At 47.8% G+C, this 26,004-nt stretch overlaps 1 protein-coding gene across 3 annotated transcripts in view; it reads right to left on the minus strand.

Annotated features, from left to right (window-relative positions):
- The window catches only part of LOC147729263 (anoctamin-1-like), a 921,928-nt gene that overhangs the window by 376,434 nt on the left and 519,490 nt on the right, over positions 1-26,004 (minus strand). For all 3 annotated transcript variants that reach the window (XM_086959573.1, XM_086959572.1, XM_086959574.1), the window contains one exon: positions 13,405-13,740. In XM_086959573.1, coding sequence (XP_086815699.1) covers positions 13,405-13,740 — 336 coding nt within the window. The remainder of the gene's footprint in view (positions 1-13,404; positions 13,741-26,004) is intronic.

Here is a 26,004-nt window from a genome sequence, read left to right on the forward strand (position 1 = left end):
AATGCTTTAAATTAGTTAAAAATTAATTAAATAATAAATATAATTAACTAAAACATACTTAAAATACTTAAATAACCTTAAAAATAATAAATAATTAATGTAAGTTAATAAAAACATCAAAGGTACTTTTTAATACATATATATATATATATATACACACACATATATACATATATATACACACATATATACATATATATATATATATATATATATATATATATATATATACACATACACATACAAACGTAATATTAATTTTTTTTAAATACAATGTAGCGGAAAGGGTAAAATTACTATTCCAACTTCAGAGTGCAACAGTAGGGAAAGCGTTGGATAGCGTAGAGGTAAAAATTACTATTCCCACTCCAGAGAGTGCAACAGTAGGGAAAGTGTAGGATAGCGTAGGGGTAAAAATTACTATTCCAACTCAAGTGCAACAGTAGGGAAAATAAATACTTCATATATAAATAAACAAATTAAATATTAATACCAATTACAAATTAATTAAAAGTAATTAACCATTTTAATTAATATAATAATTAATCAATTAAAATTACAAATACATTAAAAAGTATTACCTATTACTATAAATTATTTACTAATTAATCAACAATTAAAAAATAATTAAAAATTTGAACAAAAATCTAATAAATTAAAAGATTTAATTAATTACAATTAAATTACTTCCTACCCTATTCCCCTACAAACCCACAACATAAAATAAATTAATAAAATTAACATAATTATCAATCAAAATAAATGACCAATTATTCTGTATTTAATTACCAATTAAATATTTTAATATCAATTACGTCAAAATAAATAACAATAAATAAATTAGAAAATGTAATTAATTATAATTAAATTACTTCCCACCCTATTCCCCTATATACCGACAACCCGCTACAGAAAATAAATAAAATTAACATAATTATCAATTAATTAAATATTTACCAATTATATTTTAATTAATTAACAATTAAAACTAATTCATTAATTCAAAATAAATACCAATAAATAAATTAACATATTTAAATTATAATTAAATTACTTCCCACCCTATTCCCCTATAAACCCACAACAGAATTATATTACGCAAAAATAAAATACCATAAAATTAATTAATTAAAATAAATTATAAAATAAATATACACTTTTCACACATATACGGACATCAAAAATCCTTTAAAAAATTACATATAAAAAAATTAATATTAACTTACCTCAAATTCGATATTTTTGTAGTCTATATTCTGTGCATTCTATATTTTTGTTGTCTATATTCTGTTCATTCTATATTTGTTTTCTATATTCTGCCCATTCTATATTTTTGTAGTCTATATTCTGTCCATTCGATATTTTGTCCATTCTATATTTTGAATTAGATATTAATGCTATTCTATTCAAAATGTTTGTAGTCTATATTCTGTGCATTCGCTATTTTGTCCATTCTATATTTTAATTCGATATTAATGTAAATCAATATTAAAAACTCTATATTTTGACTGTATACCAACCTTTATCTAGGGCTAGAGGGTCAAACTCCCACAGGATGCTGGGTCCTAATCATGGGGTATATCTCTCAGCCCTCTCGTGATAGGCAACATAGCAGGGGATGCTTCTGTACGAAAAACGGTACAGAGATATAAACTTGGCACGATACATATGATTTCTACATCTGAAGCAATGAGTAGTATCAAGAGGTTCATTCACAAATGTATGTGATGTGTCAATTCAACTTAGGTGTAATAAAGGATCTTTTTAGGTCTGGGCCTGCGCTCATCATACGAGACTTCTTGGAATCGATACAATTCCTCCCTGCTCTTCCTTCAGCTTTCATTTGTGCGCGTCCTTTGGCGTCAAGAATTACGCCTAAAGCAGTGCAATGATTGCACTGAACCAACAATTAAGAGAGAAATGCCAATACTGCTTGTCAATAAACAATCCATTCAACCTAAATAAAATGTGTGGACATACCATCAACCATTTTCAAGCTCATTAGTAGCTTTTGTTTGTCAAAAAGTTTTTTTCAGAAAATATTCAAATGGACATTACACAAACATCTGATACATGTTTTATCTATGCATTACACAGCCATATATATTACAATTCTGTTTCCGTACCGATCCCGCAAACCGGAAATGTATACACTATGCCAGAAATGTATACACTTCCGGTTTGCGGGCATCGGTTCGGAAACAGAAACATTTGCCGAATACAGGCACCAGTGGAGGCTTCACGCAAGGAGGCTTCCGGTCTACCATTTAAACTCGATATTGAAGAGTATTTATGGAGAAGTTACTGTCGACATAAAAGACCAGTAATTACAGGAGGTGACACGAATAAGGGAGCCATTCAGGAGTTCTTTAAATTGTTTCTTTTTATTACACCGAGTAAGGAAATAGTTGATGTGACGCTTCTTTGATAAGAAGTGAAGTTGGTCCTGATGAGAACCCGGATTTAAAAAGGGTTTGAAACGCGTAGACCGTGGAACTACGAAACACTTGCCCTCAAATAACTAATATTGAAATAATCTTGCTTTGTTGCACTCTAGTAAAAGAAAATGGGTAATAGGATGAAGCAAAATGTAAAAATTGTATAGGATAAAAAAGGATTAATGATTTAATGCCCATTGGGATTGGATCGTTAACAATCGGATTTACACTCTTTCCTTTAAAGGACACAAAGCACTTTTTTATCTAATTTTCGATGCCTTCCACACGCTTAGAATGCCCGCTGACAGCCTCTCCTGCTTCAGCCCCCCACCCTCGCACATTGTGAAATTCTGCTGCATCATCAACGCCCCCAATCTCTCTGGTGTTTAGCTTTTTAAAGCAATCTATTCATGCATTCATTTGCGCATTATGATGAACTGACGCGTATATTTCGTGTGAGGCGGGGTTGGACTCTAGAGGTATGTTTGAATGGTCAGAGCCTTTAGAGCCAGAGAACCAGGTCATCAGAGCTGCTTTAAAAAACAGAGAAACAGGTCAGCAGAGCTGCTCTATAACCAGAGAACAAGGTCGCAGAGCTGCTCTTGAGCCTAAGATCCAGGTCAGCAGAGCTGCTTTAGTTTCCAGAGAACCAGGTCAGCAGAGCTGCCGTAGAACCAGAGAACTAGGTCAGCAGAGCCGGTGTGGAGCCACAGAACCAGGTCAGCAGAGCTGCTGTAGAGCAAGAGAACCAGGTCAGCAGAGCTGCTGTAGAGCCTAAGAAACAGATCATCAGAGCTGCTTTAAAACCCAGAGAAACAGGTCAGCAGAGTTGCTCCATAAACAGAGAACCAGGTCGCAGAGCTGCTCTTGAGCCTAAGAAACAGGTCAGCAGAGCTGCTTTGGATCCAGAGAACCAGGTCAGCAGAGCTGCCGTAGAACCAGAGAGCCAGGTCAGCAGAGCCGGTGTGGAGCCAGAGAACCAGGTCGGCAGAGCTGCTGTAGAGCCAGAGAACCAGGTCAGCAGAGCTGCTCTAGAGCCTAAGAAACAGATCAACAGAGCTGCTTTAAAAACCAGAGAAACAGGTCAGCAGACCATTATAGAGTCAGAGGACCAGGTCAGCAGAGCTGACTGACTGAGTGACTGACAATGACTGACTGACTGACACTGACTGACTGACACTGACTGAAACGGACTGTCTGGTACTGACTGACATTGACATGACCGACACTGACTGACACTGACTGACTGACACTGACTGACTGACACTGACTGACTGACACTTACTTACTGACACTGACTAACATTAGATATCACCTTTTATTAAGTAAAAGCCATTTGCTGTGATATACAATACCATTAGCAAAGCAAATGGCTTTTACTTAATCAAAGGCGAGACATATTGCATTTTCAATGCTTGTTTACAAGTGCTACACAAAATGTGATTTTACAGTCATAAAAATATTTAATCACACATACACATGAGCACATCTTCACCCATGAGTATGAAATGTCTGTTTCATGCCAGGAATGCCCTGAATACTTACAAGGAACACCAACAAATGTATCTGTCTTTAAGTGGGTACTTTCCTCTCAAACTGTAAATTCTCACCTTGGAAAGAATATGACACTTAACACACGCGTTGCAACACGTGTCATTACAACACTTTTTAAATCGTGAAATCCATTATAACGCATTTTGTTACAACACATGTAATTTGAACGCATAATCCATTACAACGCAATTACTATTGTAACTCCGCCGGGGCGTTACTTTGGGGAATGCGTTGTAGTGGATTTTGCAATGTAATGATATGCGTTGTAGTGGATTTTGCATTGTAAAACATTTGTTGTAATGGCACGCGTTATAACATGTGCGTTGTAAACGCTGTTTCCCACTTGGAAAAGGTGGAAATATCCTGCTACAGAGGCCAGTAGTAAATCAATATGCAGAATATAGAATTTAAAAGGGGCAAACACAAAATGAATGTGGGTGTAGAAGAAACTAATTATGCATTTGGCAAATACATTGAGCAATCGACTAAGTGCATGTTCATTGTACACTTTAGGGCATATGTGCTGTGCTCAGCAGAGGATTTCAACGAGACCCCTGATAATATCCACAAAAATGTAATTTGTGATTGCTACTGCATGCCGCAGCATGTGAGGTTTTGCAATCACCAACTGGCATGCTCGTCCATCTTCCCACTGACTCAGAGAATCTGTGCCAATGATCTGCTGCTCGTGTGGCACTGACAGTGAGGATTTACCCCACCTGATATGTACCTGGGACGAGCTGCTGGACGAAAGAATACAAATGCTGAAAGCCCCCTTCAACGAATGTAGGACAAATGCTGGAAGCCCCCTTCAAAGAATACGGACAAATGCTGAAAGCCCCCTTCAACGAATACGGACAAATGCTGAAAGCCCCCTTCAACGAATGAGGACAAATGCTGAAAGCCCCCTTCAACGAATGCGGACAAATACTGGAAGCCCCCTTCAACGAATGCGGACAAATACTGGAAGCCCCCTTCTACAAATGAGGATAAATGCTGAAAGCCCCCTTTTACGAATGAGGACAAATGCTGAAAGCCCCCTTCTACGAATGAGGACAAATGCTGGAAGCCCCCTGCAATGAATGAGGACAAATGCTGGAAGCCCCCTTCAACGAATGCGGACAAATGCTGAAAGACCCCTTCAACGAATAAGGACAAATGCTGGAAGCCCCCTTCAACGAATAAGGACAAATGCTGGAAGCCCCCTTCAACGAATGCGGGCAAATGCTGGAAGCCCCCTTCTATAAATGAGGATAAATGCTGAAAGCCCCCTTTGACGAATGAGGACAAATGCTGGAAGCCCCCTTCAACGAATGCGGACAAATGCTGGAAGCCCCCTTCTACAAATGAGGATAAATGCTGAAAGCCCCCTTCAACGAATGCGGACAAATGCTGGAAGCCCCCTGCAACGAATGAGGACAAATGCTGGAAGCCCCCTTCAACGAATGAGGACAAATGCTGGAAGCCCCCTTCAACGAATGAGGACAAATGCTGAAAGCCCCCTTCAACGAATGCGGACAAATGCTGGAAGCCCCCTTCTACAAATGAGGATAAATGCTGAAAGCCCCCTTTTACGAATGAGGACAAATGCTGAAAGCCCCCTTCTACGAATGAGGACAAATGCTGGAAGCCCCCTGCAATGAATGAGGACAAATGCTGGAAGCCCCCTTCAACGAATGAGGACAAATGCTGGAAGCCCCCTTCAACGAATGCGGACAAATGCTGAAAGACCCCTTCAACGAATGCAGACAAATGCTGAAAGACCCCTTCAACGAATGAGTACAAATGCTAGAAGCCCCCTGCAATGAATGAGGACAAATGCTGGAAGCCCCCTTCAATGAATGAGGTCAAATGCTGAAAGCCCCCTTCAACGAATGAGAACACAGGCTAGAAGCCCCTTCAATGAATGAGGACAAATGCTGGAAGCCCCCTTCAATGAATGAGGTCAAATGCTGAAAGACCCCTTCAACGAATGAGTACAAATGTTGGAAGCCCCCTGCAATGAATGAGGACAAATGCTGGAAGCCCCCTGCAATGAATGAGGACAAATGCTGGAAGCCCCCTGCAATGAATGAGGACAAATGCTGGAAGCCCCCTTCAACGAATGAGGACACATGCTAGAAGCCCTTTCAATGAATGAGGACAAATGCTGGAAGCCCCCTTCAATGAATGAGGACAAATGCTGAAAGTCCCCTTCAACGAATGAGGGCAAATCCTGAAAGCCCCCTTCAACGAATGAGGACAAATGCTGGAAGCCCCCGTCAACGAATGAGGACAAATGCTGGAAGCCCCCTTCAACGAATGCGGACAAATGCTGAAAGACCCCTTCAACGAATGCGGACAAATGCTGAAAGACCCCTTCAACGAATGAGTACAAATGCTGGAAGCCCCCTGCAATGATGAAGGACAAATGCTGGAAGCCCCCTGCAATGAATGAGGACAAATGCTGGAAGCCCCCTTCAACGAATGCGGACAAATGCTGAAAGACCCCTTCAACGAATGCAGACAAATGCTGAAAGACCCCTTCAACGAATGAGGACAAATGCTGGAAGCCCCCTGCAATGAATGAGGACAAATGCTGGAAGCCCCCTGCAATGAATGAGGACAAATGCTGGAAGCCCCTTCAATGAATGAGGACAAATGCTGGAATCCCCTTCAATGAATGAGGACAAATGCTGGAAGCCCCCTTCAATGAATGAGGTCAAATGCTGAAAGCCCCCTTCAATGAATGAGGAAAAATGCTGAAAGCCCCCTTCAACGAATGAGGACACATGCTAGAAGCCCCTTCAATGAATGAGGACAAATGCTGGAAGCCCCCTTCAATGAATGAGGTCAAATGCTGAAAGTCCCCTTCAACGAATGAGGACAAATCCTGAAAGCCCCCTTCAACGAATGAGGGCAAATGCTGGAAGCCCCCTGCAATGAATGAGGACAAATGCTGGAAGCCCCCGTCAACGAATGAGGACAAATGCTGGAAGCCCCCTTCAACGAATGAGGACACATGCTAGAAGCCCCTTCAATGAATGAGGACAAATGCTGAAAGCCCCCTTCTCCCAAGGAGGGATCTGCTCTGCTGCCAACAACCCACAGCTGAACTGCCGACTGGTAAAATGTCTTCCACTGGTGCGCGGGAAAATACCAAAGAACCTAATAAGCTAATCATACTTTTTTCTTTCCTGGCGCCATGCACTTTCAAACTACTACCGCCTAAACTCAGCACGTTCTGCACTTGGGCTCAGAGCATGAATTCACACTGCTACCGCCTAAACTCAGCAAGTTCTGCACTTGGGCTCAGAGCATGAATTCACACTACTACCGCCTAAACTCAGCACGTTCTGCACTTGGGCTCAGAGCATGAATGATGTGAGAGGGTCTCTGGCAGTGATTTAAATGGGCCAGTACTGTTGGGCACGGAGTACCGGTCCTTTATTATTTTGAGACGGAGAGTACCAGCACTTCTCAAGAGAGAAGTAATCCTTTTAATTGGAGACTACGAGGCACTTCTTAGAGAATCAAGCAGGTACTCTTCTACAGAGTAACTGCACTTCTATTTTTCCATTTCTAGGACCGCTCACTGGTTAATACTCCAGGATAAGCAGCCTCTGATTATTACCTCCCGTTACTCGGCACTTTCTGGCTACGAACTCTTACACTTAGTAGCCAGTACAGACTGCCTTGGTCACTGCCACATTGCTGAAGCAGAAGTAGGAGCTTTCGGCCCAAAATCTTCTGCTTTTTTAGGTCTCGCCTGTCGATGCGCATGCGCATCGAGCAAGGCGAGACTATAGCGAGTTATCCACACTTTATCTGCACTGCAAGGAATCGTGGCGATTCCTTGCAGTGCCCGTGACTTTTAAGGTCAATGCGCATGCGCATTAAGCTTATGCGCATGCGCATTGACCTTAAAAGTCACGGGCGCGTGCATGTCCCCTCTCCGCCCCCTCCCCCGTTCCGCCCCCTCCCCTGTTCCGCCCCTTCCCCTTCCCGCCGCTCGCCATATGTTCGCTCGTTCCCTCCCACTGGCAGCCTGCGGCCACTGCTGAGAAGCTTGTTTTAACTTACAGATCCGCCTCTCAGTCTTGCTCGCCTTCAACATTCATTCTCTCCCCGCTCCGCCCCCTGCCCGCCCCTCCCGCCGTGTCGCATTTCTCCTCCCCCTCCCCTCTCTTCCTTGCGTCTTCCGGGCCGTGTCGCACCTCGCCTGCACGTTTTCGGCAAATCTCTTTTCTTTAAAATAAGGTTGGTGCAAACCCTTCTGGTGCAGGACCGTGTAGACTCGTCACTTTAGGACTACATGAGCATTGTTTTCATACCTTCGCTAGGCTGCCGTAACCATCACTGTTCCAGGACCCTCTTACCTTCCGTCATCTGCGATCTGCAGGGCCCTTCTATGATGCCGGTTCCCTTGATTGAACTAGTGGCCCTCCTTTAGTTGCTCCCAATGTACAACTTCTCATTACATGGTACGCATGACCGTCTTGAGGATCGAGCAGAACACAAATCCTAAATGCATCAAATGATGCTCAGAGCATAGTCTGCATTAAACCCAAAATTGGAGGGAAGCACACATCCCAGACTGCCCACAGTGCAATGAAGCCATTCGATTCACACCAGTGCTAGTAGCATAGCATGTCTATCCTTCCAGTGTGCGAAACTTGCTTGGTGGGCGTTGCCAGTGCACTCCTCTGGCGCACAACACTGCTCTGCGCCCTGCGGTGCTACAGAACTCAACTGCTACGACAGCCCCTCTTTCGTCTTCCTGCCGTGTCGCACCTCTCCCCTCTCCGCCCCCTCCCCTGCCCGCCCCCTCCCGCCGTGTCGCATTTCTCCTCCCCCTCCCCTCTCTTCCTTGCGTCTTCCGGGCCGTGTCGCACCTCGCCTGCACGTTTTCGGCAAATCTCTTTTCTTTAAAATAAGGTTGGTGCAAACCCTTCTGCTGAATCCCCTCTGCCTTTTGAGCGTTATGCCTAAACTCCTCATGTGGTGCAGGACCGTGTACACTCGTCACTTTAGGACTACATGAGCATTGTTTTCATACCTTCGCTAGGCTGCCGTAACCATCACTGTTCCAGGACCCTCTTACCTTCCGTCATCTGCGATCTGCAGGGCCCTTCTATGATGCCGGTTCCCTTGATTGAACTAGTGGCCCTCCTTTAGTTGCTCCCAATGTACAACTTCTCATTACATGGTACGCATGACCGTCTTGAGGATCGAGCAGAACACAAATCCTAAATGCATCAAATGATGCTCAGAGCATAGTCTGCATTAAACCCAAAATTGGAGGGAAGCACACATCCCAGACTGCCCACAGTGCAATGAAGCCATTCGATTCACACCAGTGCTAGTAGCATAGCATGTCTATCCTTCCAGTGTGCGAAACTTGCTTGGTGGGCGTTGCCAGTGCACTCCTCTGGCGCACAACACTGCTCTGCGCCCTGCGGTGCTACAGAACTCAACTGCTACGACAGCCCCTTTCCGTACAGAATTCCACCGATCAAAATGGTTACCCCTATGCTATGGTGCTCGGTCACCTGGCCAAGCTTGTCCCTGTGTCCCATCGTTGACCATGTCCATCCCCCTGCTGTAGAATAGAACCCTCAGCATTCCCGCGGCCAACACCTGTTGCGGCCTTGAACTCTCAACATTACCATGTTCCACCAGCTTCCTTGGTACAGAACTCTCTGGATTCTGTACCAGACTCATTTATTAGTCAGAAACTCACACCCACCCACCCACTCACTCTCACCCACCCACTCACTCTCACCCACCCACCCACTCCACCCACCCACTCTCACCCACCCACTCTCACCCACCCACTCTCACCCACCCACTCTCACCCACCCACTCTCACCCACTCACTCTCACCCACTCACTCTCACCCACTCACTCTCACCCACTCACTCTCACCCACTCACTCTCACCCACTCACTCTCACCCACTCACTCTCACCCACTCACTCTCACCCCCTCACTCTCACCCTCACCCTCACTCACCCTCACTCACCCTCAACCCCTCACCCTCACTCACCCTCAACCCCTCACCCTCACTCACCCTCAACCCCTAACCCTCAACCCCTCACTCACCCTCACTTTCACTCACCCTCACTCTCTCACCCTCACTCACCCTCACTCACCCTCACCCTCAACCCCTCACCCTCACCCTCACTCACCCTCAACCCCTCACCCCCTCACCCCCTCACCCTCAACCCCTCACCCTCACTCACCCTCACTCACCCTCAACCCCTCACTCACCCTCACCCACCCTCACCCTCAACCCCTCACCCTCACTCACCCTCACCCCCTCACCCTCACTCACCCTCACTCACCCTCAACCCCTCACCCTCACTCACCCTCAACCCCTCACCCTCACTCACTCACCCTCACTCACTCACCCTCAACACCTCACCCTCACTCACCCTCACTCACCCTCAACCCCTCACCCTCACTCACCCTCAACCCCTCACCCTCACTCACCCTCAACCCCTCACCCTCACTCACCCTCAACCCCTCACCCTCACTCACCCTCAACCCCTCACCCTCACTCACCCTCAACCCCTCACCCTCACTCACCCTCACTCACCCTCACTCACCCTCACTCACCCTCACTCACCCTCACTCACCCTCACTCACCCTCACTCACCCTCACTCACCCTCACTCACCCTCAACCCCTCACTCACCCTCACTCACCCTCACTCACCCTCACTCACCCTCACTCACCCTCAACCCCTCACTCACCCTCACTCACCCTCAACCCCTCACTCACCCTCAACCCCTCACCCTCACTCACCCTCAACCCCTCACCCTCACTCACCCTCAACCCCTCACCCTCACTCACCCTCAACCCCTCACCCTCACTCACCCTCAACCTCATGCTAAAGATTTACAAAAAAAACCATTAACAATTCTAAAAGCACTAACTCTAATGCTGCGAGACCTATTGCATTTCTAATGCTTGTTTCACATGGGCTTCAAACTCGAGTCGGGAAGGGCCTCTGGTTCCCACCTTATGCGTAACAGCCGTTGACCAGTCCCCCCTTGAGTTCTACCCTCAGCTTTTACACACAGCACTTATCGCTGACGAACTCTTGTCATCTCAAAGCACTCATTTAATATTTCATGCACTTTTACATATGGCACTTTGGCTCCGAGAAAGACTTGTACTTGCGGAAAGGGCAAAATATGTTTTAATACTGACACTTATGGTTGTATGTCGAGTGCTGCTATTACAAATTTTATTTAGTAATTTGATCCCGTTATAGTACATGAGAATAATTTCACTCTGACATATGCGTAACACTGCATTACGTATGTATTCAAGGTGTTATTGTTTAGCGTTATTATTGCAATGGTTTTAGGCAACTATGTGAATAAAATAAATTTGAAACTAACTGGCATGCTCACCAGTCTAAGAACATCTTAATACAGTGCTGAAACTCTAAATTATGCCACCCCCCCCCCTTGCAGAATTTGGTCTTAGTGCCCCTCCCTGAGAAGTGATGCCCCTTTGCGCCCCTGGGCCTGTGTTACAACCCTAGCTCAGTATGCCACAAAGGAAGCTGGGCCACCGTCCAGTGATTATTTAAAATGTGAAAATATCATAAATGCTTTTAGCACAATCTCAGAGAATGAAAAGAGTGTTTTTTGTATCAAAGAGACAAGCACACACACCAGGGAGAGCTGGGACCCTGCCAGATTTCTAGGATAATTAACTACTGGCCAGGTGAATGTACATTGGTTAAATAAATTCACACTATGCTTGTACAACTTTCATTTACAGTGCTTAGAAATAGAGGGGGAGCATTATGAACCACTGAATGAAAAACTAATATTATTATTATGCAAAGATATCTTCAGCAAATATCCCTGGAATCTGGGACGAAATCCATCTTCCTTGAAACAGGTTGGTCACCCCTATTTTGAGGAAAACACAGAGAGCTACACAAATGGCTAAACAGTCCCGTGTGCCTCCCAAGTTTACACTGGGTGGTGAACAGGGGGCTTTTTTAGGCCGGTAGAAAGCACAGAGTGTTATTCACCTGCCGCAGATATCTGTGCGATAGCATCTAGAAATATATTCAAGTTCTGCCGGGCTTATGTCTCTCAAGGGGTACAGCCGGACCACCCCTGACACATCACACCTCTGTGTAAGAATAAATTAATATATTCAATTATTCAGCAATGGTATCAAGCATAATACCGCTTTGGATTTTCCAAAGTACGGACTACCGTATAAATATTGGCAGTTGCTGCAGAATAAAGAAGTACACATTTCTGCTTCTCACAGCGCAATAATTAAAGAAGCATTAGCAAAGAGAAGAGTTCTTGCTTTGGCTGTCAGCTTTTTTTGGCATTGCAATGTGTGGTTTGTTAGGTCATTGTTTTTGAAAAAACCTTTTTGTTAGGGAAACTGATGCACCCTCAATCTACAACGGACTAAAAATAAGAATATTTAAAAAGCACACACTGGCAGAGAAGTCCCTACACTGAAGGGAACTAACTTGTGTGTGCATGTGGTCGTTGTGAAATAATACAATGCAGTCACCCATAATTAAGTTAGTGGGGGACTCACTACCCCCTGCTATGTTGTACTTTGTATAAGAAAAATGGTAGGGACATAACTATGGAACAAGGTGACTGGCTGAAAGTCCATATAAGTATATTGCACATATTATTCCAGTAAAATTAAAAGCCCATGGCTACCGTATTTTCCGGCGTATAAGACGACCCGGCGTATAAGACGACCCCCTACTTTGCTTAATAAAATGTAGGTTTCATGCTATACTCGCCGTATAAGACTACCCCCACTTCCAGTGCAGTCCAACACAGTCCTGCAAAGCCATTTTGAGAATGTATTTTATTTTGGCTCGTACTTTGTATGCTTTGTATGCTTTTGTAACCTGCACACTTATCACTTTTTCTCCAGGAATGTACCGATTGCTACCTCATGTATTTTGGTTGCTCGCTATTGTCACTTTTGATCCATGTAACTTAATGTTTGCTTTTGTAATTTGTCCATTGTTATTGTTGCTCACATCAGCCCATTTTTATATAATGCAGAAGCAGTCTGACACCTTCGGGTGTAGTCCGCGCTATGTAAAAACGCATGAAAACATTACTTCAAATTTAGTATCCGGCGTATAAGACGACCCCTGACTTTCCAGAACATTTTAAGGGGTTAAAAAGTCGTCCTATACGCCGGAAAATACGGTAACCATGTGAATGACGTCAGAGAGCGTGCTTTCGGATAAAATCTAAAAAAATATTAGAAACAATAATTGCTCATCCGTGATTTGTTTTCGTCTATTAATACAGTTAATCTCATCAAAAATGGTTAAGCGATATTCTGCTTTTAAAATAAATCTGAAACCGTTTATATTGTATATACCCATATTTAAAACCAAGGCATACTTACTTCCTCGTCTTTCTCCAGCTCCATGCCGGCCTCCAGCAGGTTTCCCTCGAACTCTTCCCTCCGGAACCTCTTGTCGTCTTCGAAGTAGTCCACGTGGTGGTCGGCGTCGGCCACCTCGGGGTCCCCGGCCTTGCCGGGCAGCGGGTGGTCGTGCTTGTTGTTGCTCCGTGACCCGGCCAGGGAGTCGTTGACCTGGAAGCGCCGGCTCGGGGTCCTGCTGCCCGAGGACTTCTTGAAGTGGTAGGCCAGGATATAGTCCACCTTCCTCTTGCCGTCCCGGAAGTAGAGCCCATACTTGCATTCCGAGTCCTGGTCCTTGGAGAGCGAGTTCAACAGCTGCAGGGAGAGAAAAAGAAACCGGCTCACCTTCTGTGCGCCATTCTGCTTTTCAGAAACGGTGCCACCATCCATAGCACCTTACCGTTGTAAATTCCACCTACGCGGATAGGCTGTTTTACAAGTTGCATGCACGTGCTGCAAGGGTGCTCGCCATGCTCTGCTACCTGCGCATGCGCGCACACACGCACACACACACACACACACACACACACACACACACACACACACACACACACACACACACACACACACACACACACACACACACACACACACACACACACACACACACACACACACACACACACCTCGCGCTCTATTCTTGAGCTCTCTCTCTCTCTCTCTCTCTCTCTCTCGCTCGCGCTCTCTCCTCGGGGTGGGCAAGTTTACCTACTCTATAGCTTCCCTGTTCCTATAACTTTAAGCTACACGAGGCTTGCGAAGTGCAAGGCTTGCCACGCACGTGCTCTGCAAGGAGCACCTACTTTCTGTTACTTTGAATTATTAAACATATTTGAGCGATGTTTGATTTTGGCTGAAAAAAAACAAACTGCACGTCACGCTATATAAGAATTATGCATTATAATTCCGACTTTTTCGACAAACCTTTGAAGTAAAAAAAACGAATGTTTCAGACCGCGCATGCCACCAACGCCTGCTTACATTCGGATATTGATGGGACATGATGACGCAATATGGGTGTGGGGTTCTGTGCTGTGAACATGTGTCTCAGATGTTTTTCTGTTCTACAGCATAGACAGGGTTTACAAATCGCACAGAGGAGCACACCAGCAATCTTCAAACCAGACAGGGTTGTCACTACTCTTCCACCACAACAACAGATACAGACATTACTTCACACAATGCCATCTACGTACAGTTGAGTACAGCACTCTTTTCGGCCATGACAGAAATAAATGTAGTGTGGATTACACACCATCAACACAATAGTTATTAACTTCGACATTCTTCCCCTTTACGCCATAAATCAATAAAGCGCTTTTAATTCTCCAAAATGTGTACACTACTAGCAAACACAGATGTGTGCACTGGTTCCTGTTTAACACGAACATAGCTCCCCCTATTATGGCCTGATTCACAAAAGTAGACTGGCATGTTTGTGTGAGTCCACTTTTTTTCAGTATTCACAAACTACAATCTAATGGTAACTACGACTGCCCAGACTCCACAGTCGGGGCGGAGAACTCCGCACATATAAAGATGACTACGATTCAATTGTAACTTTACGACTGCGGGTTGGGCCCATCTTTTTAGCCGCAGAGTACTTCGTCCTGATTGTGGTGTCTTTCCAGTCCAAAAGTTACTACTAAATTGTAGTTTCTGAACACTGAAAACAGTACACTTACACTAAAGTGAATCGTGCACATAGAATGCATGATAGAAGCACATTTCAAACCCTTATAAAGATAGACACCGCCACAGACTTTCCCCCCAGAAGTCACAATGGTAGCAAACCAAAATAAAACAGTTGAAGAAACATTGCATCAATTTTGCAACGGTAAAGAGTGATAAATAACTATGAAGGTTGAGTCTAAGAATTGCAAAATATAGAGTATAGTGCATGGCCGCACTGGGCTAAGTTTTGTATACCTTAAGACATCCGTCCTGAAATGGTGGCCGAAAGAGCATTCAAACACATCTACACTCTCCTAAGTATTTCCTTTTTGAAATTCTCAGAGTCAGACTAGTAAACCTCATGACACGCAGTTCAGGAACCCCACTGCACCAATTAATACAGACTTTGCCCCTCTATGCCTCTGACTAGATTGTCCTGGTGCACAAGTGCCAGGTATGAATGCTTTAGTAATGAGATAATGTCCTCGGAGGTGTCCAGTCCTTCCAGCAGCTCTAGTCTGAACAACCAAACTACAAAAAGCAACCCCAGTCCTTCCACGCAACCAATGCATACTCGTGGAGGAACAGGGAAAGGGCCCTAGGACCGAGGGTGTCCCACACCATACATGAGTGAGAGCACATGCTCCTGTGGGCGAGCCTGGGAGGTAATGACAGCAAAACCAGTAGCACAGCTCCCTGCACTCCAGGCCCTGACGCTGGATGCTAGAAATGTGCCCATCTGCAGGGTCGCCCCACATGTTTGCCTCCTAATGCTAAAAACGTTTCTTTTTGATGGCCATAGTACTCTGTGCACTTTACCCCTGCTAAACAGAGCGAGCCTGCACGATCTTCCTTTTAAGCATGGTAAAATTGTCAATACATGGTTGGTACATTTAATTTACTTACAGGTACCTGGCACTTTGTACTACTTGTACCAAGCAAGTGATTGAGATAGCCAAGAAAGCCAATAAATGATAAACAATGGCCCGTACCAAAGACCATTCATATTGCTATTGTACAGAACAGGTTTTTAACAACAGACAGCGAAAACAAGGCTGCAGGTATACCTTCAAAAGGAATGAAAAGAGAAGAAAGAAAACTTCCTACGCAAATTCTGAATGAAAATGTTTATATTTGTAAGCAGATGATTTGCCTGTCTTCTGGGTGATGAATTGTGGTCCCTAGAAAGAGTACACTTGAACTATCTGTGACAGGGTGTTACTTGGCAGGTACGGTATTAGGGTGCAGCTGTTTTTTTTTATAGACTTTGTTTAATGATTAGTGCAAAGTTGAATCTGGTACTTATTTTGTGTGTTTTGGGTGTCTACATTTGGACTGGGGTTCTGTGTTTATATGAATGTTGCATGTGCTAACACTAATGAGAACATTCTATTGTTAGCTAGAGTTGTAGAAGGTATGTGAGGACATCTATGAATTTCGAGGCTGGTCCATTTGAAATCTGATTTGAAACAATATTGGCAGCGGCTGCTGATTTAAATGAAGATCTGAAGGGAGCTGTCACCAGGTAACTATAAGGGTCTTCTTCGAGGCCAACACGTTTTAGAAACCTACATAGTGTCCCTATGTCACATTCCATTGAACAGGGATTATGTGGTCACTCAGTGGCGTCACTAGGGTTGGTGTCACCCAGTGCGATTAACTCATGGTGTCACCCCCTCAGGACTTAATCCATGATGACCCCAGATACCCTTACACGGCCCCCCCACATCTCCCTCATCAGAGCTGAACGCTCAAGTTTACCAGTTCAATGTGTGTAGGTCATTCAGTCCAGGTGTATTCTGGTACTTGTAGTTACGCGTAGTTGCAAGAACAAGAATGCAAAACAAAGCCCAGATTTTGGGGAATTCTCAGGTTTGCGTCAGATCGTACACACCCTAAGTAACCTTGGGAGTAGTGAACTTGCAATTACCGTGTCTAACGGCAGAGCCTCTGGAATGATCTGTTTTCTGTGTAAATGTGGGTTTACCGCACTTGCCACATAATTCACTACTGGATGCATTAAATGCATATTTCACCAAAAAATGTGCTTCTTGTTCACATGGATCAAACTTGACTACAGGACAGTAACACACATGCTGCTACTCAGTGGGGCTGCATACGAAGGCCGCACTGGTCTCCTTTAAGTTGCAAATTGCTCTGTTCATGTGCTAAACTGGTAATTTTGAGGTGAGACGACTACGTGGCCGCACAGTGTGTGTCACTCTATGCCACTATTAGGCCAAATGTCCCTTTTCTTGCCGCATAATTCAGTCGGCGTTCCTATGGAGACAGTGGAGATTTCACAACAGGCAGCCGGGGCTGGGGCCGCGCCAGTCAGGCGTGACATGCGACCTCTATTGCCCAGTCTCTGGCAGGCTGCCGGGGGTACCAGTCTGCTAGGAAGCCTCACAGTTTCCCTGGGGTCACCAGGCCAGCCCATGGTTCCATCTTTCCAAGGCCCTGGCGCGTCTCCCTGCATCTGAGGGGGTGCGTTAGAAGGAAGCGCTGGCCGCCCCTGGGACCTTCGACGGGCCCAGGGAGCCCCTCTAGCGCCCACTCGCAGGGGCTATCTTGCCAAATCTCTAGCACCAAACACTCTGCCCTTCTCCTCATGTCCCCTTCTTTCATTACTAATTGCTACACTCTACTCTCCTTCTTTCTACTCCTCTAAATCTTTCTCCCTTCGCTCTCCCTACTTCTCCATTTAATTTCTTTAACCTTTTCACTCCAGGTCTCTTTTACTTGCTTTGCCATCTACCCTCTCCCATGTTCAGTTTCTTTCGAACATTTCTCTTCCGGTCTTCCTCATCACTGGGTCTTCCTTTCCTTATCTTTCACTTTCCTTTCTCCATTCTTTTCCTTCTCATCACTGGGTCTTCCTTGCCTTTCCTTTTCCTTTCCCCTTTCCTTTCCTACTCTCCCGCATCGATCTTTTCCCCTTCCCCTCACCTCTATAGACTACTGTTGGCATCAGCTCTTTTTTAAATACATTTTTGACCCCCACCCCCACCCCCTTAGCCTGTGCGCGCGGATGAAGGTTCTGCGCCAAGAAGTGACTTCTCATTACAAATGCATAATTCAATTGAACTCTTTGCGGTCTCCTCCAGTGAGCTGATATTTCTAGGTCTCTTGTCTTGCCATCTCTCCCTGTGAAGTCTGTCTGCCTCCCCCCCACTTGGCTGTTGCCTTCGCCCCCCTCCCTTCCCACGTTCTATCCTTCAACACTCTCGCACGGCCGCCATGTGCCACCCCTCCAGCATGGGGGGGGGGGATTCCAGCCGCTCGGCCGCTCAGCCCTTTCCACGGGGACTCCAGGGTGTAGGGCCAGTGCCTTCACAACACGCTCTCCTTCCCCAGAGAGGGGGCAGAGACAGCAGGAGGGTCAGTCACCCCTGTCTTGGAGTGGGGGGCACAGACATTAATAAACCCCTGCAAGGGCATGGCGTGTGCTTGCAGAAACCCATGCCCGTGGCCTGCAGCTCGCCCATCGCACTTCCGTTTGGCTCCTGCCAGGGCCTGTGTGGGGCCCCCCTGTGTGTTCTGGCGCAGCGCGGTGACGCTGCGCTGGACAGAGGGACTCCGGACACCTTGCTGCTTCTCCGCGTGGTCCGGACTAACTCCGAGACCACGCCTCCTTTATTTTATAGTACGCGCGGACGCCACGTACCACGTCCGCGCTGGCGCACGACTACGTGCGTGAACACTAGACTGCGCAGGGCAGTCTTGGACATTACACTCCTTTCCACCTTTATTGAAAAAAAAACAACATGCAAACTGAGAGTCAATGGTGAACATGTGGAAAACAAGCAAAGTGGCCGGCAGGCCTGTTACCAGTCTGACGCTCATGGTGCACAGTCTCAGTCCACAGCAAAGTCCGCCAGCTGTGATGAGGGGGCTGGATTTCTTCTTAGCCCATAGCCAGCGGCCTCTCCTCGAAACAGTGTTCTCCTCGGGGTGACCTGCCGGGCTGGGGTTGGAGATAGCTCGTCTCCGGAGGGACACCGACTGGCTATGCCGGGCCTCTCAGACTCTGGCGAGCTCGCCTCTGGCTGGTCTGCTGCGTCGTTGTACCCGCTCACCGGGGATCTGGTGCTTGGAGTCGTCGGGCTTGGTGTTGCTCTGTCCGGGTCTCTGCTGGGCATGCCGTTGGGCGGGACTGCAGCCCGCTTGAAGAAGGACACGTTGCGGGTGACGGTTTCTCCGTCGCGTTGAGCCGTTACCATCGTGCCTGTCCGGCGGGTGACAGTCCAGGGCCTGGGTTCGAACGGGAGCCTGAATTTGCTTCCGGGATATCGGTCTCGCACGTATACTCGATCTCTTTCTCCAATGTATGATTCCTTGGCTCGGCGTCGGAAACTCGCGTACTCGTTTGATCGCTTTCTGTTGAGCAAAGTCTGCTGAGGGTTTGCTTCCGTCGGGGTCCAGGTGTGGTGGTGGGGGATCGTGTCTCGGACAATTCGCCCCATGGCGGCTGGCCCTGGGGCCGCTGTAGTGGTACGGTGGGGTGTCAGCCTGTACTCCCTCAGGAACGTGTAGATGGCTTTCTCCAGGGGTGTCTCTTCTGCATGAGCAATCCGAATCACTTTATTGAGGGTCCTCATGAAACGTTCTACCTCCCCGTTGGCCTGTGGCCACCTGGGGGTGACCTTCCTGTGCTGGATGCCCCACTCCTGGAGATAGTCCGCAAATTCTTGGCTTTGGAACGGCGGCCCGTTGTCGGTCTTGACCAGGTCGAAGATGCCATGGGTGGCGATGAGTTTCTCGAACTTCGTCGTTACTTCCTTGGCTGTGAGTGTAGGTATTATCTCCACCTCGGGGTATTTGGTCAGGTCATCAATTACAACGAGCATGTACCGCCCGTCCGGGAGGTGTCCAAAATCGGCGCTCACTCGTTCCCAGGGTCTCTCGGGGTTCTCCTCGGTGATTACCGGCGGTGGCGGTTCGGGTGGACCTGCGGCCTGGCACCAGTGGCACTCCTTGACCATTTGTTCGACCTTCATGTCCAGGTCCGGGAACCACACCTTGGCCCTGAGTCTACTTTTTGTCTTCACCACTCCCTGGTGGCCGCGGTGTGCCAATTCGATTACTTGTTGAGTCAGGCTCGCCGGCATCACAATCCGTGGTCCTCTAAGTACGCATCCCTGACTGTCTACTGACAGTTCGTCCTTTACCCTGCAGAGGGTCTCTAGGGCTCGCTTGGCTTCCGGTGTCCTCTGACTCAGCGAGGCCTGGAGTGTTCTCCAGTCATTGTCTCTCAGGGCAGTGTTCACTAGCTGCAGGACTTCATCCTTGCGGGTTGCGTCCACAATCATGTCAAGGTTCATGGGCAGCGGGCGTGATCTTTCGAGGATGACTTGTACATACTCCTCTGTCTCTTCGGCATCTTCTCTCTCTCGGGTGGTTGCCGCTCGGGGGTGCCGTGAGAGGTAGTCGGCCGGATTGGACGCACCGGGCTTAAATTCCAGTTTGTAGTCATACTCTTGGAGTTGCAGAATCCACTTCTCGATTCTCGGGGGAGGCTTCGAGACTGACCCTCGGAACAGGGGGAGTAGGGGCTTGTGATCCGTGGAAACAGTGAACGGATGTCCATAGACGTAAACGTGGAAGTGCCTGCAGGCCCAGTGGATCGCAATGGCCTCCCTCTCAATCTGAGAGTAGCGTTGTTCAGTTTCTGTCAGGGACCTGCTGGCGTAGGCTATGGGTGCCCAGTCTTCCCCGTTTTGGCTTTGTGTCAGCACTGCTCCGAGTCCATAGGGACTGGCGTCCACTGCTACGTTCGTCGCCTTGGAAGGGTCAAAGTACGCCAGGGTCGTGTTGGCTGACAGGGCTGCCTTGGTGTTCTGAAACGCCCGCTCCTGTTCTTCCCCCCACTGCCATGGGGTGGTGGACTTGGTGAGCTCCCTTAGTGGCCTGGTGAGATTGGATAGGTCGGGGATGAATCGCCCGCAGAAGTTTACCATCCCGAGGAAACTTCGAACTTCTGATGTGTTGTTCGGCGCTGGGGCTGTTTGCACGTCCTTCACTTTTTCAGGGTCAGGGGCTACTCCCTTGTCGGAGAACGTGTACCCAAAGAAGCTGATGGTGTTCTGCAGGAACTGACATTTCTCTCTGTGTAGGGTAAGGCCTGAGTCTTTGATCCTTTGTAGCACGCTTCTGAGTCTTCTGTGGTGCTCTTCTACTGTATCGGCGTATATCAGCAAGTCATCGCTGACATTTAGGACGCCTGTGATCCCACTCAATACTTCTCGAATCGTGTTTTGGAAGACCTCTGCAGCGCTTGATATTCCAAAATTGAGTCGCCGATAGCGCCGGAGGCCAACGTGAGTGGAGAAAGTGGTGATGTACCTGGAGTCCGGGTGCAGAGGTAGCTGGTGGTATCCTGATCTCAGGTCCATCTTGGAGAACCACTTCGCTCCGTTTAACTCTCCTAGAATGTCGTCTATGGTAGGCGTCAGGTGTCTTTCTCTCTTCACCGCTGCGTTGGGGAGGCGCATGTCGACGCAGATGCGGACCTGTCCTGGTTGTTTGGGCTTCCGCGCTACCACAATCGGCGACACCCAGGGGGTGGGCCCGCTGACCTTCTCGATTATCCCCTGTTTTTCAAGGGTCTCCAACTCCTGTTCCACTTTCTTTCTTAGGTGAAATGCTATCCGTCGATGACGGAGGGCTACTGGCTGTATGGATTTGTCAATGTGTAGAGAGACTTCTTTGCCTCGGAGGCATCCAATACCTTTGAATGTGTCTTCGAATTCTTCCAGGATTGTGTCTAGCTCTTCTTCCAAGACGGCCATGGCAAACGAGATGAGGTGTAGGTCTTCAGCTGCTTGGCCACTCAGGAGCATTCCGCTACCTTCTTTGGTCACGTAGATGGTGGCTGGCGTCCTCAGTTCTTGGTGCTGTATGTCTGTCTGGAAGCACCCTATTAACGGTATTGGTGTCTTTTGTCCATAGGCGAAGACTCTGATCTTGGCTGGTTTCAGGAGTGGTTTGTCTCGCAGTTGGTTGTAGACGTTTGCCGCCATCAGCTCTATCGAGGCCCCTGTGTCAATGGTCGCTCTCACTTCTTGGTTTAGTACCTTTATCCTGCACTTTGGGAGTCGCCGTTTTTTCCTCAAAGGCTGATCTATGGCGAACACATAGTGCACCGGATAGTTGTGAGCGTCATCGTCCATATCTTCGCTCTCAGGGTCTTCCCTTATGGCATGGGCGGCTTCAGGTTTGGGTTTAGATGATCTGCACACCGATGCGAAATGGTTCATGCGCCCGCATGACCCGCACTTCCTTCCCCGTGCCGGGCAGTCTTGTGCTCTATGTGGTGCGCCCCCGCAATATCCACACTCTTTCCGGCGTTCTGGCGTTCTTCCTCTCCCCGCCGGGCGTTGCTTCGGTCTCACCACGTTGACGTGCTCTGCCACGTGGACTTGCTCTGCCTTTACTGGTCTGTGAAGCGCTGCCTCCATATGCGACGCCCTTGCGTGGGATAATTCCTTTGAACGGCCTAGCTTTAGAATGTCGGCCAGGGGCTTGCCGTCCTCCTGGAGGATCTTTACCCTCAGGTCAGAGGAGTAGCAGTTCTGGATAATCTGGCCGCGGATTTCTTCTTGTTCATCCTGGAATCCGCACGTGCTCGCGAGTTCCTTCAGGCGACCATGGAAGGCATCGAGGGATTCATCTGCTTCCTGACGCGCTTGCCTGAAGATGAAGCGCTCGTAGTCTTTACTCTGCATCGGCTCAAAATGGGCATTGAGCGCGTTGAGGAGCGTGACATATGTGCGAGGGGTGGCCTCTACCAGGGTTTTGTATATCCTGTAGATATCTTTTCCTCCCAGGTGCAAGAGGAGCGCCCTGCGTCGGTCGCGCGCCGTCCCTGCTCCTTCAAAGTAGAACTGGAGCCTTTCAACCCAGTCTTTCCAGCGAGGGGCCAGGGATGCTGGGGCCCCGTCAACGACAAAGGGCTCGATTGGGGGGATGGACGCCATGATGACGCAGTGTGACTAGCCTCCGCTTCACTGGCACGTGGGGCGAGGGTTGTGTGAATCCTCTGCCTCCTAGGCGCAGATCTCGAGCCAGGTGAGTAATGCCAGGTGAGAAGTCAATCCAGTGGCCAGAAGAGGGCAGTATGCTGGAGCCCTGGCTGCACTGCTTGGGATTGCGCGGGGGAGGGGCTCATAGGAGGAGCTGTGGCCCTGAGCAGATGCACGGCGCTGGTACCTCGGGTCGATCGAGTCCTGCTCCCATCATGTGCCAGAGCTGAAAGCACTCGAAGTATCCCCTGGGAGGCAGAAAGCACTGAGGCCAGCCTGCGCCGTCGAGGAGATGCAGGGCCGGCAGCTCCGCACTCGGCAGACACACGTGTTGTCCCAGGAGGTCGGGGACGCCTGGGTGCACCGGCGGTGCAGGCGAGATAGCCTTTCCTCACGCAGCGTGGGCACTCTTCGCCCTCGTCGCCATTGTGGGGCCCCCCTGTGTGTTCTGGCGCAGCGCGGTGACGCTGCGCTGGACAGAGGGACTCCGGACACCTTGCTGCTTCTCCGCGTGGTCCGGACTAACTCCGAGACCACGCCTCCTTTATTTTATAGTACGCGCGGACGCCACGTACCACGTCCGCGCTGGCGCACGACTACGTGCGTGAACACTAGACTGCGCAGGGCAGTCTTGGACATTACAGCCTGGGGGCACCGCCGGCATTATCAGCGCTCCGCCGCTCCCAACTATCAGTTGGGATCTGTGCCCGCTCGCCTCCCCGGCAGGGGTGCAACACAAACCTAGGACCCCCCTTCGAAGAAATCAACGTCACACGGAAATTTCAAGGTCAAAAGGGTAAACGCGGGGGACACAGGGCCTCCTGAACAGCAGGGGGCTATGCTAGGGCCCTAGAGGGAGGCTCGAACATGTAAACATACAGAGACCAAGTCTCTGGGAGGGCTACTGTGGTATGGGGGGGAATGTGATTGGGCACTGTGGGCAGGCCTTGGCGCATGGTTGAAAAACACCAATACCCCAGGGCGGTTGACGTTTGAGGTGCCCAGGTGTAGGAGTAGCACAGCTCGCACTTACCGTTTGCAAAGGAAGACAAGCGTGCACTTGGCGCTAGAAAACCCCATGGGCAGTGATGATAACGGCGGGTCTGGGGGGCCACGCCATGTGAGGGACATTTCCGAACGTTGTCGACGTCGTAACCAAATTGGACAATAAACTTGGCGGGCGGCCGGGTAAGGTGTGACAGACAGTAATATTATTTAGCATTTTGGTGTCACGGACACCAAAATGCAAAATAATATTACTGACTGTCGACCCTTCCCCAGGCCGCTGGCCAAGATTATTGTCGACACGGACCACGGTGTCACCCCATGTGATGGTCACCCGGTGCGGTCCGCACCCACGCACCCCCGAGTGACGCCACTGTGGTCACTGAATCTTGCCCAAAGTTCAGGGTAACTAACTCTTACATGAAGGCAGTGCTGCCCAGGTGAGAGGTGAGCCTGGTAATCAACAGGATTACTAGTAAATAAACAAGCCTTCTGTAAGGAAAGAACTGTTTTTTCATGACCTGCCTTCCACCTTTTTGGACTGATGCTGCTGGTGTTTCCACTCTGAAGTGCACTGGGACCTGCCACTAAAATTATATGTGTGATTGACCAACACCTAATGGGCATATTTAACTTGCCTGTATGTCCCCGGAATGTGGTAAAAAGTGCACCTAGGGCTTACAAGTTCAATATAACCAGTGGAATGCATCTGTTGTGCCAGCATTTCAGGGTCACGGTGAAACCACTGCTCTAGGTCTGCCACTGGAGCCAATTTGGGCAGTTTTTAAATGATCAAAACTACATGGGAAAGTAATCCATTTTGCCAAGTCCACACCTTTTTTTAGAATAATTATAAGTGATCCCTAGGGGAGGCCTTAGCAGCCCACAACGTAGGCCAAATATTAAAAAGATGGACATGCTTTGTTTATATTTCACATGTCCTGGCAGTGAAAACTTGCATTAGCTGTTTTTTGTACTGTAGCAAGTCCGGCAGTACCATTGACTAACAGAGGGCTACACCAGCCCAGGGAATAAGTGATAACTTCCATTTGGACCACCAAAAACAGTATTTTGAGGTTTCAAAGTAATTGTTACATTAAACCTAGTGCTGTCAGATAAAGTAACTTTTAATCTAAAGGTGACTTTAGAAAGTCACCACTGTCTTTCAACAAAGTACTTGTAGCTGCTTCTAATTAACTACAGTAGGTGTCACCTTCAAGGAGGGCAATTGCTCCCAGGAACATGGGACAAATTGCCTGCTGGTGGGAGGCGGAGTGACCTCCTCCTGACAGGATTTACAGACCGCTATGACCCCCGGAAAGCCTGACTTCAAAGGGACAGCCACCTCTGATAGGCAAATGAAAATCGCACTGTATCCTGCCCTTTTCACTGAGTAGATAAGCAGGCTGGCATCTCTTCCAGAGGGGGACAACCTTTTGCAGAATTAGTTTTTCAGGAGTCAAGGTTCTTTTATACTTGACATGCCCCAGAGGTGCACCCATAGCACTGACCAAGGTAGGGAAGGTTCAGACATTTTGCATTTGGGCAGTAAGATGCACTGTGACATTGTTTAGTGCCAAATTCCACAGGAAATGGGCAGGTATATCCCATGGACATTTTGCTCATATTGGTTAGGGTATACTCTCCACCAACAAACTCGAAATTGTTATAAGCCTCAAAACACTCCTGGACACAGAAAGGACAGTAGAAGGACTGCACCTTCTGAACCGGTGGACCTCAAGAAGAAAGGCTGAACAAAGAAAGACCGTACCTGCTGAACCAAGACAGGTCAACAGAGAGAGAATGCCTGCTCCTACTGTTGACTTCATGGAGAGGGCAACCCCAAGGGACCCCTGCTCCCACTCAATCCAAAGAC

This window comes from Lissotriton vulgaris, chromosome 2_2, assembly GCF_964263255.1.
Source record: "Lissotriton vulgaris chromosome 2_2, aLisVul1.2, whole genome shotgun sequence".
In the NCBI taxonomy this organism is placed as follows: Eukaryota; Metazoa; Chordata; class Amphibia; order Caudata; family Salamandridae; genus Lissotriton; species Lissotriton vulgaris.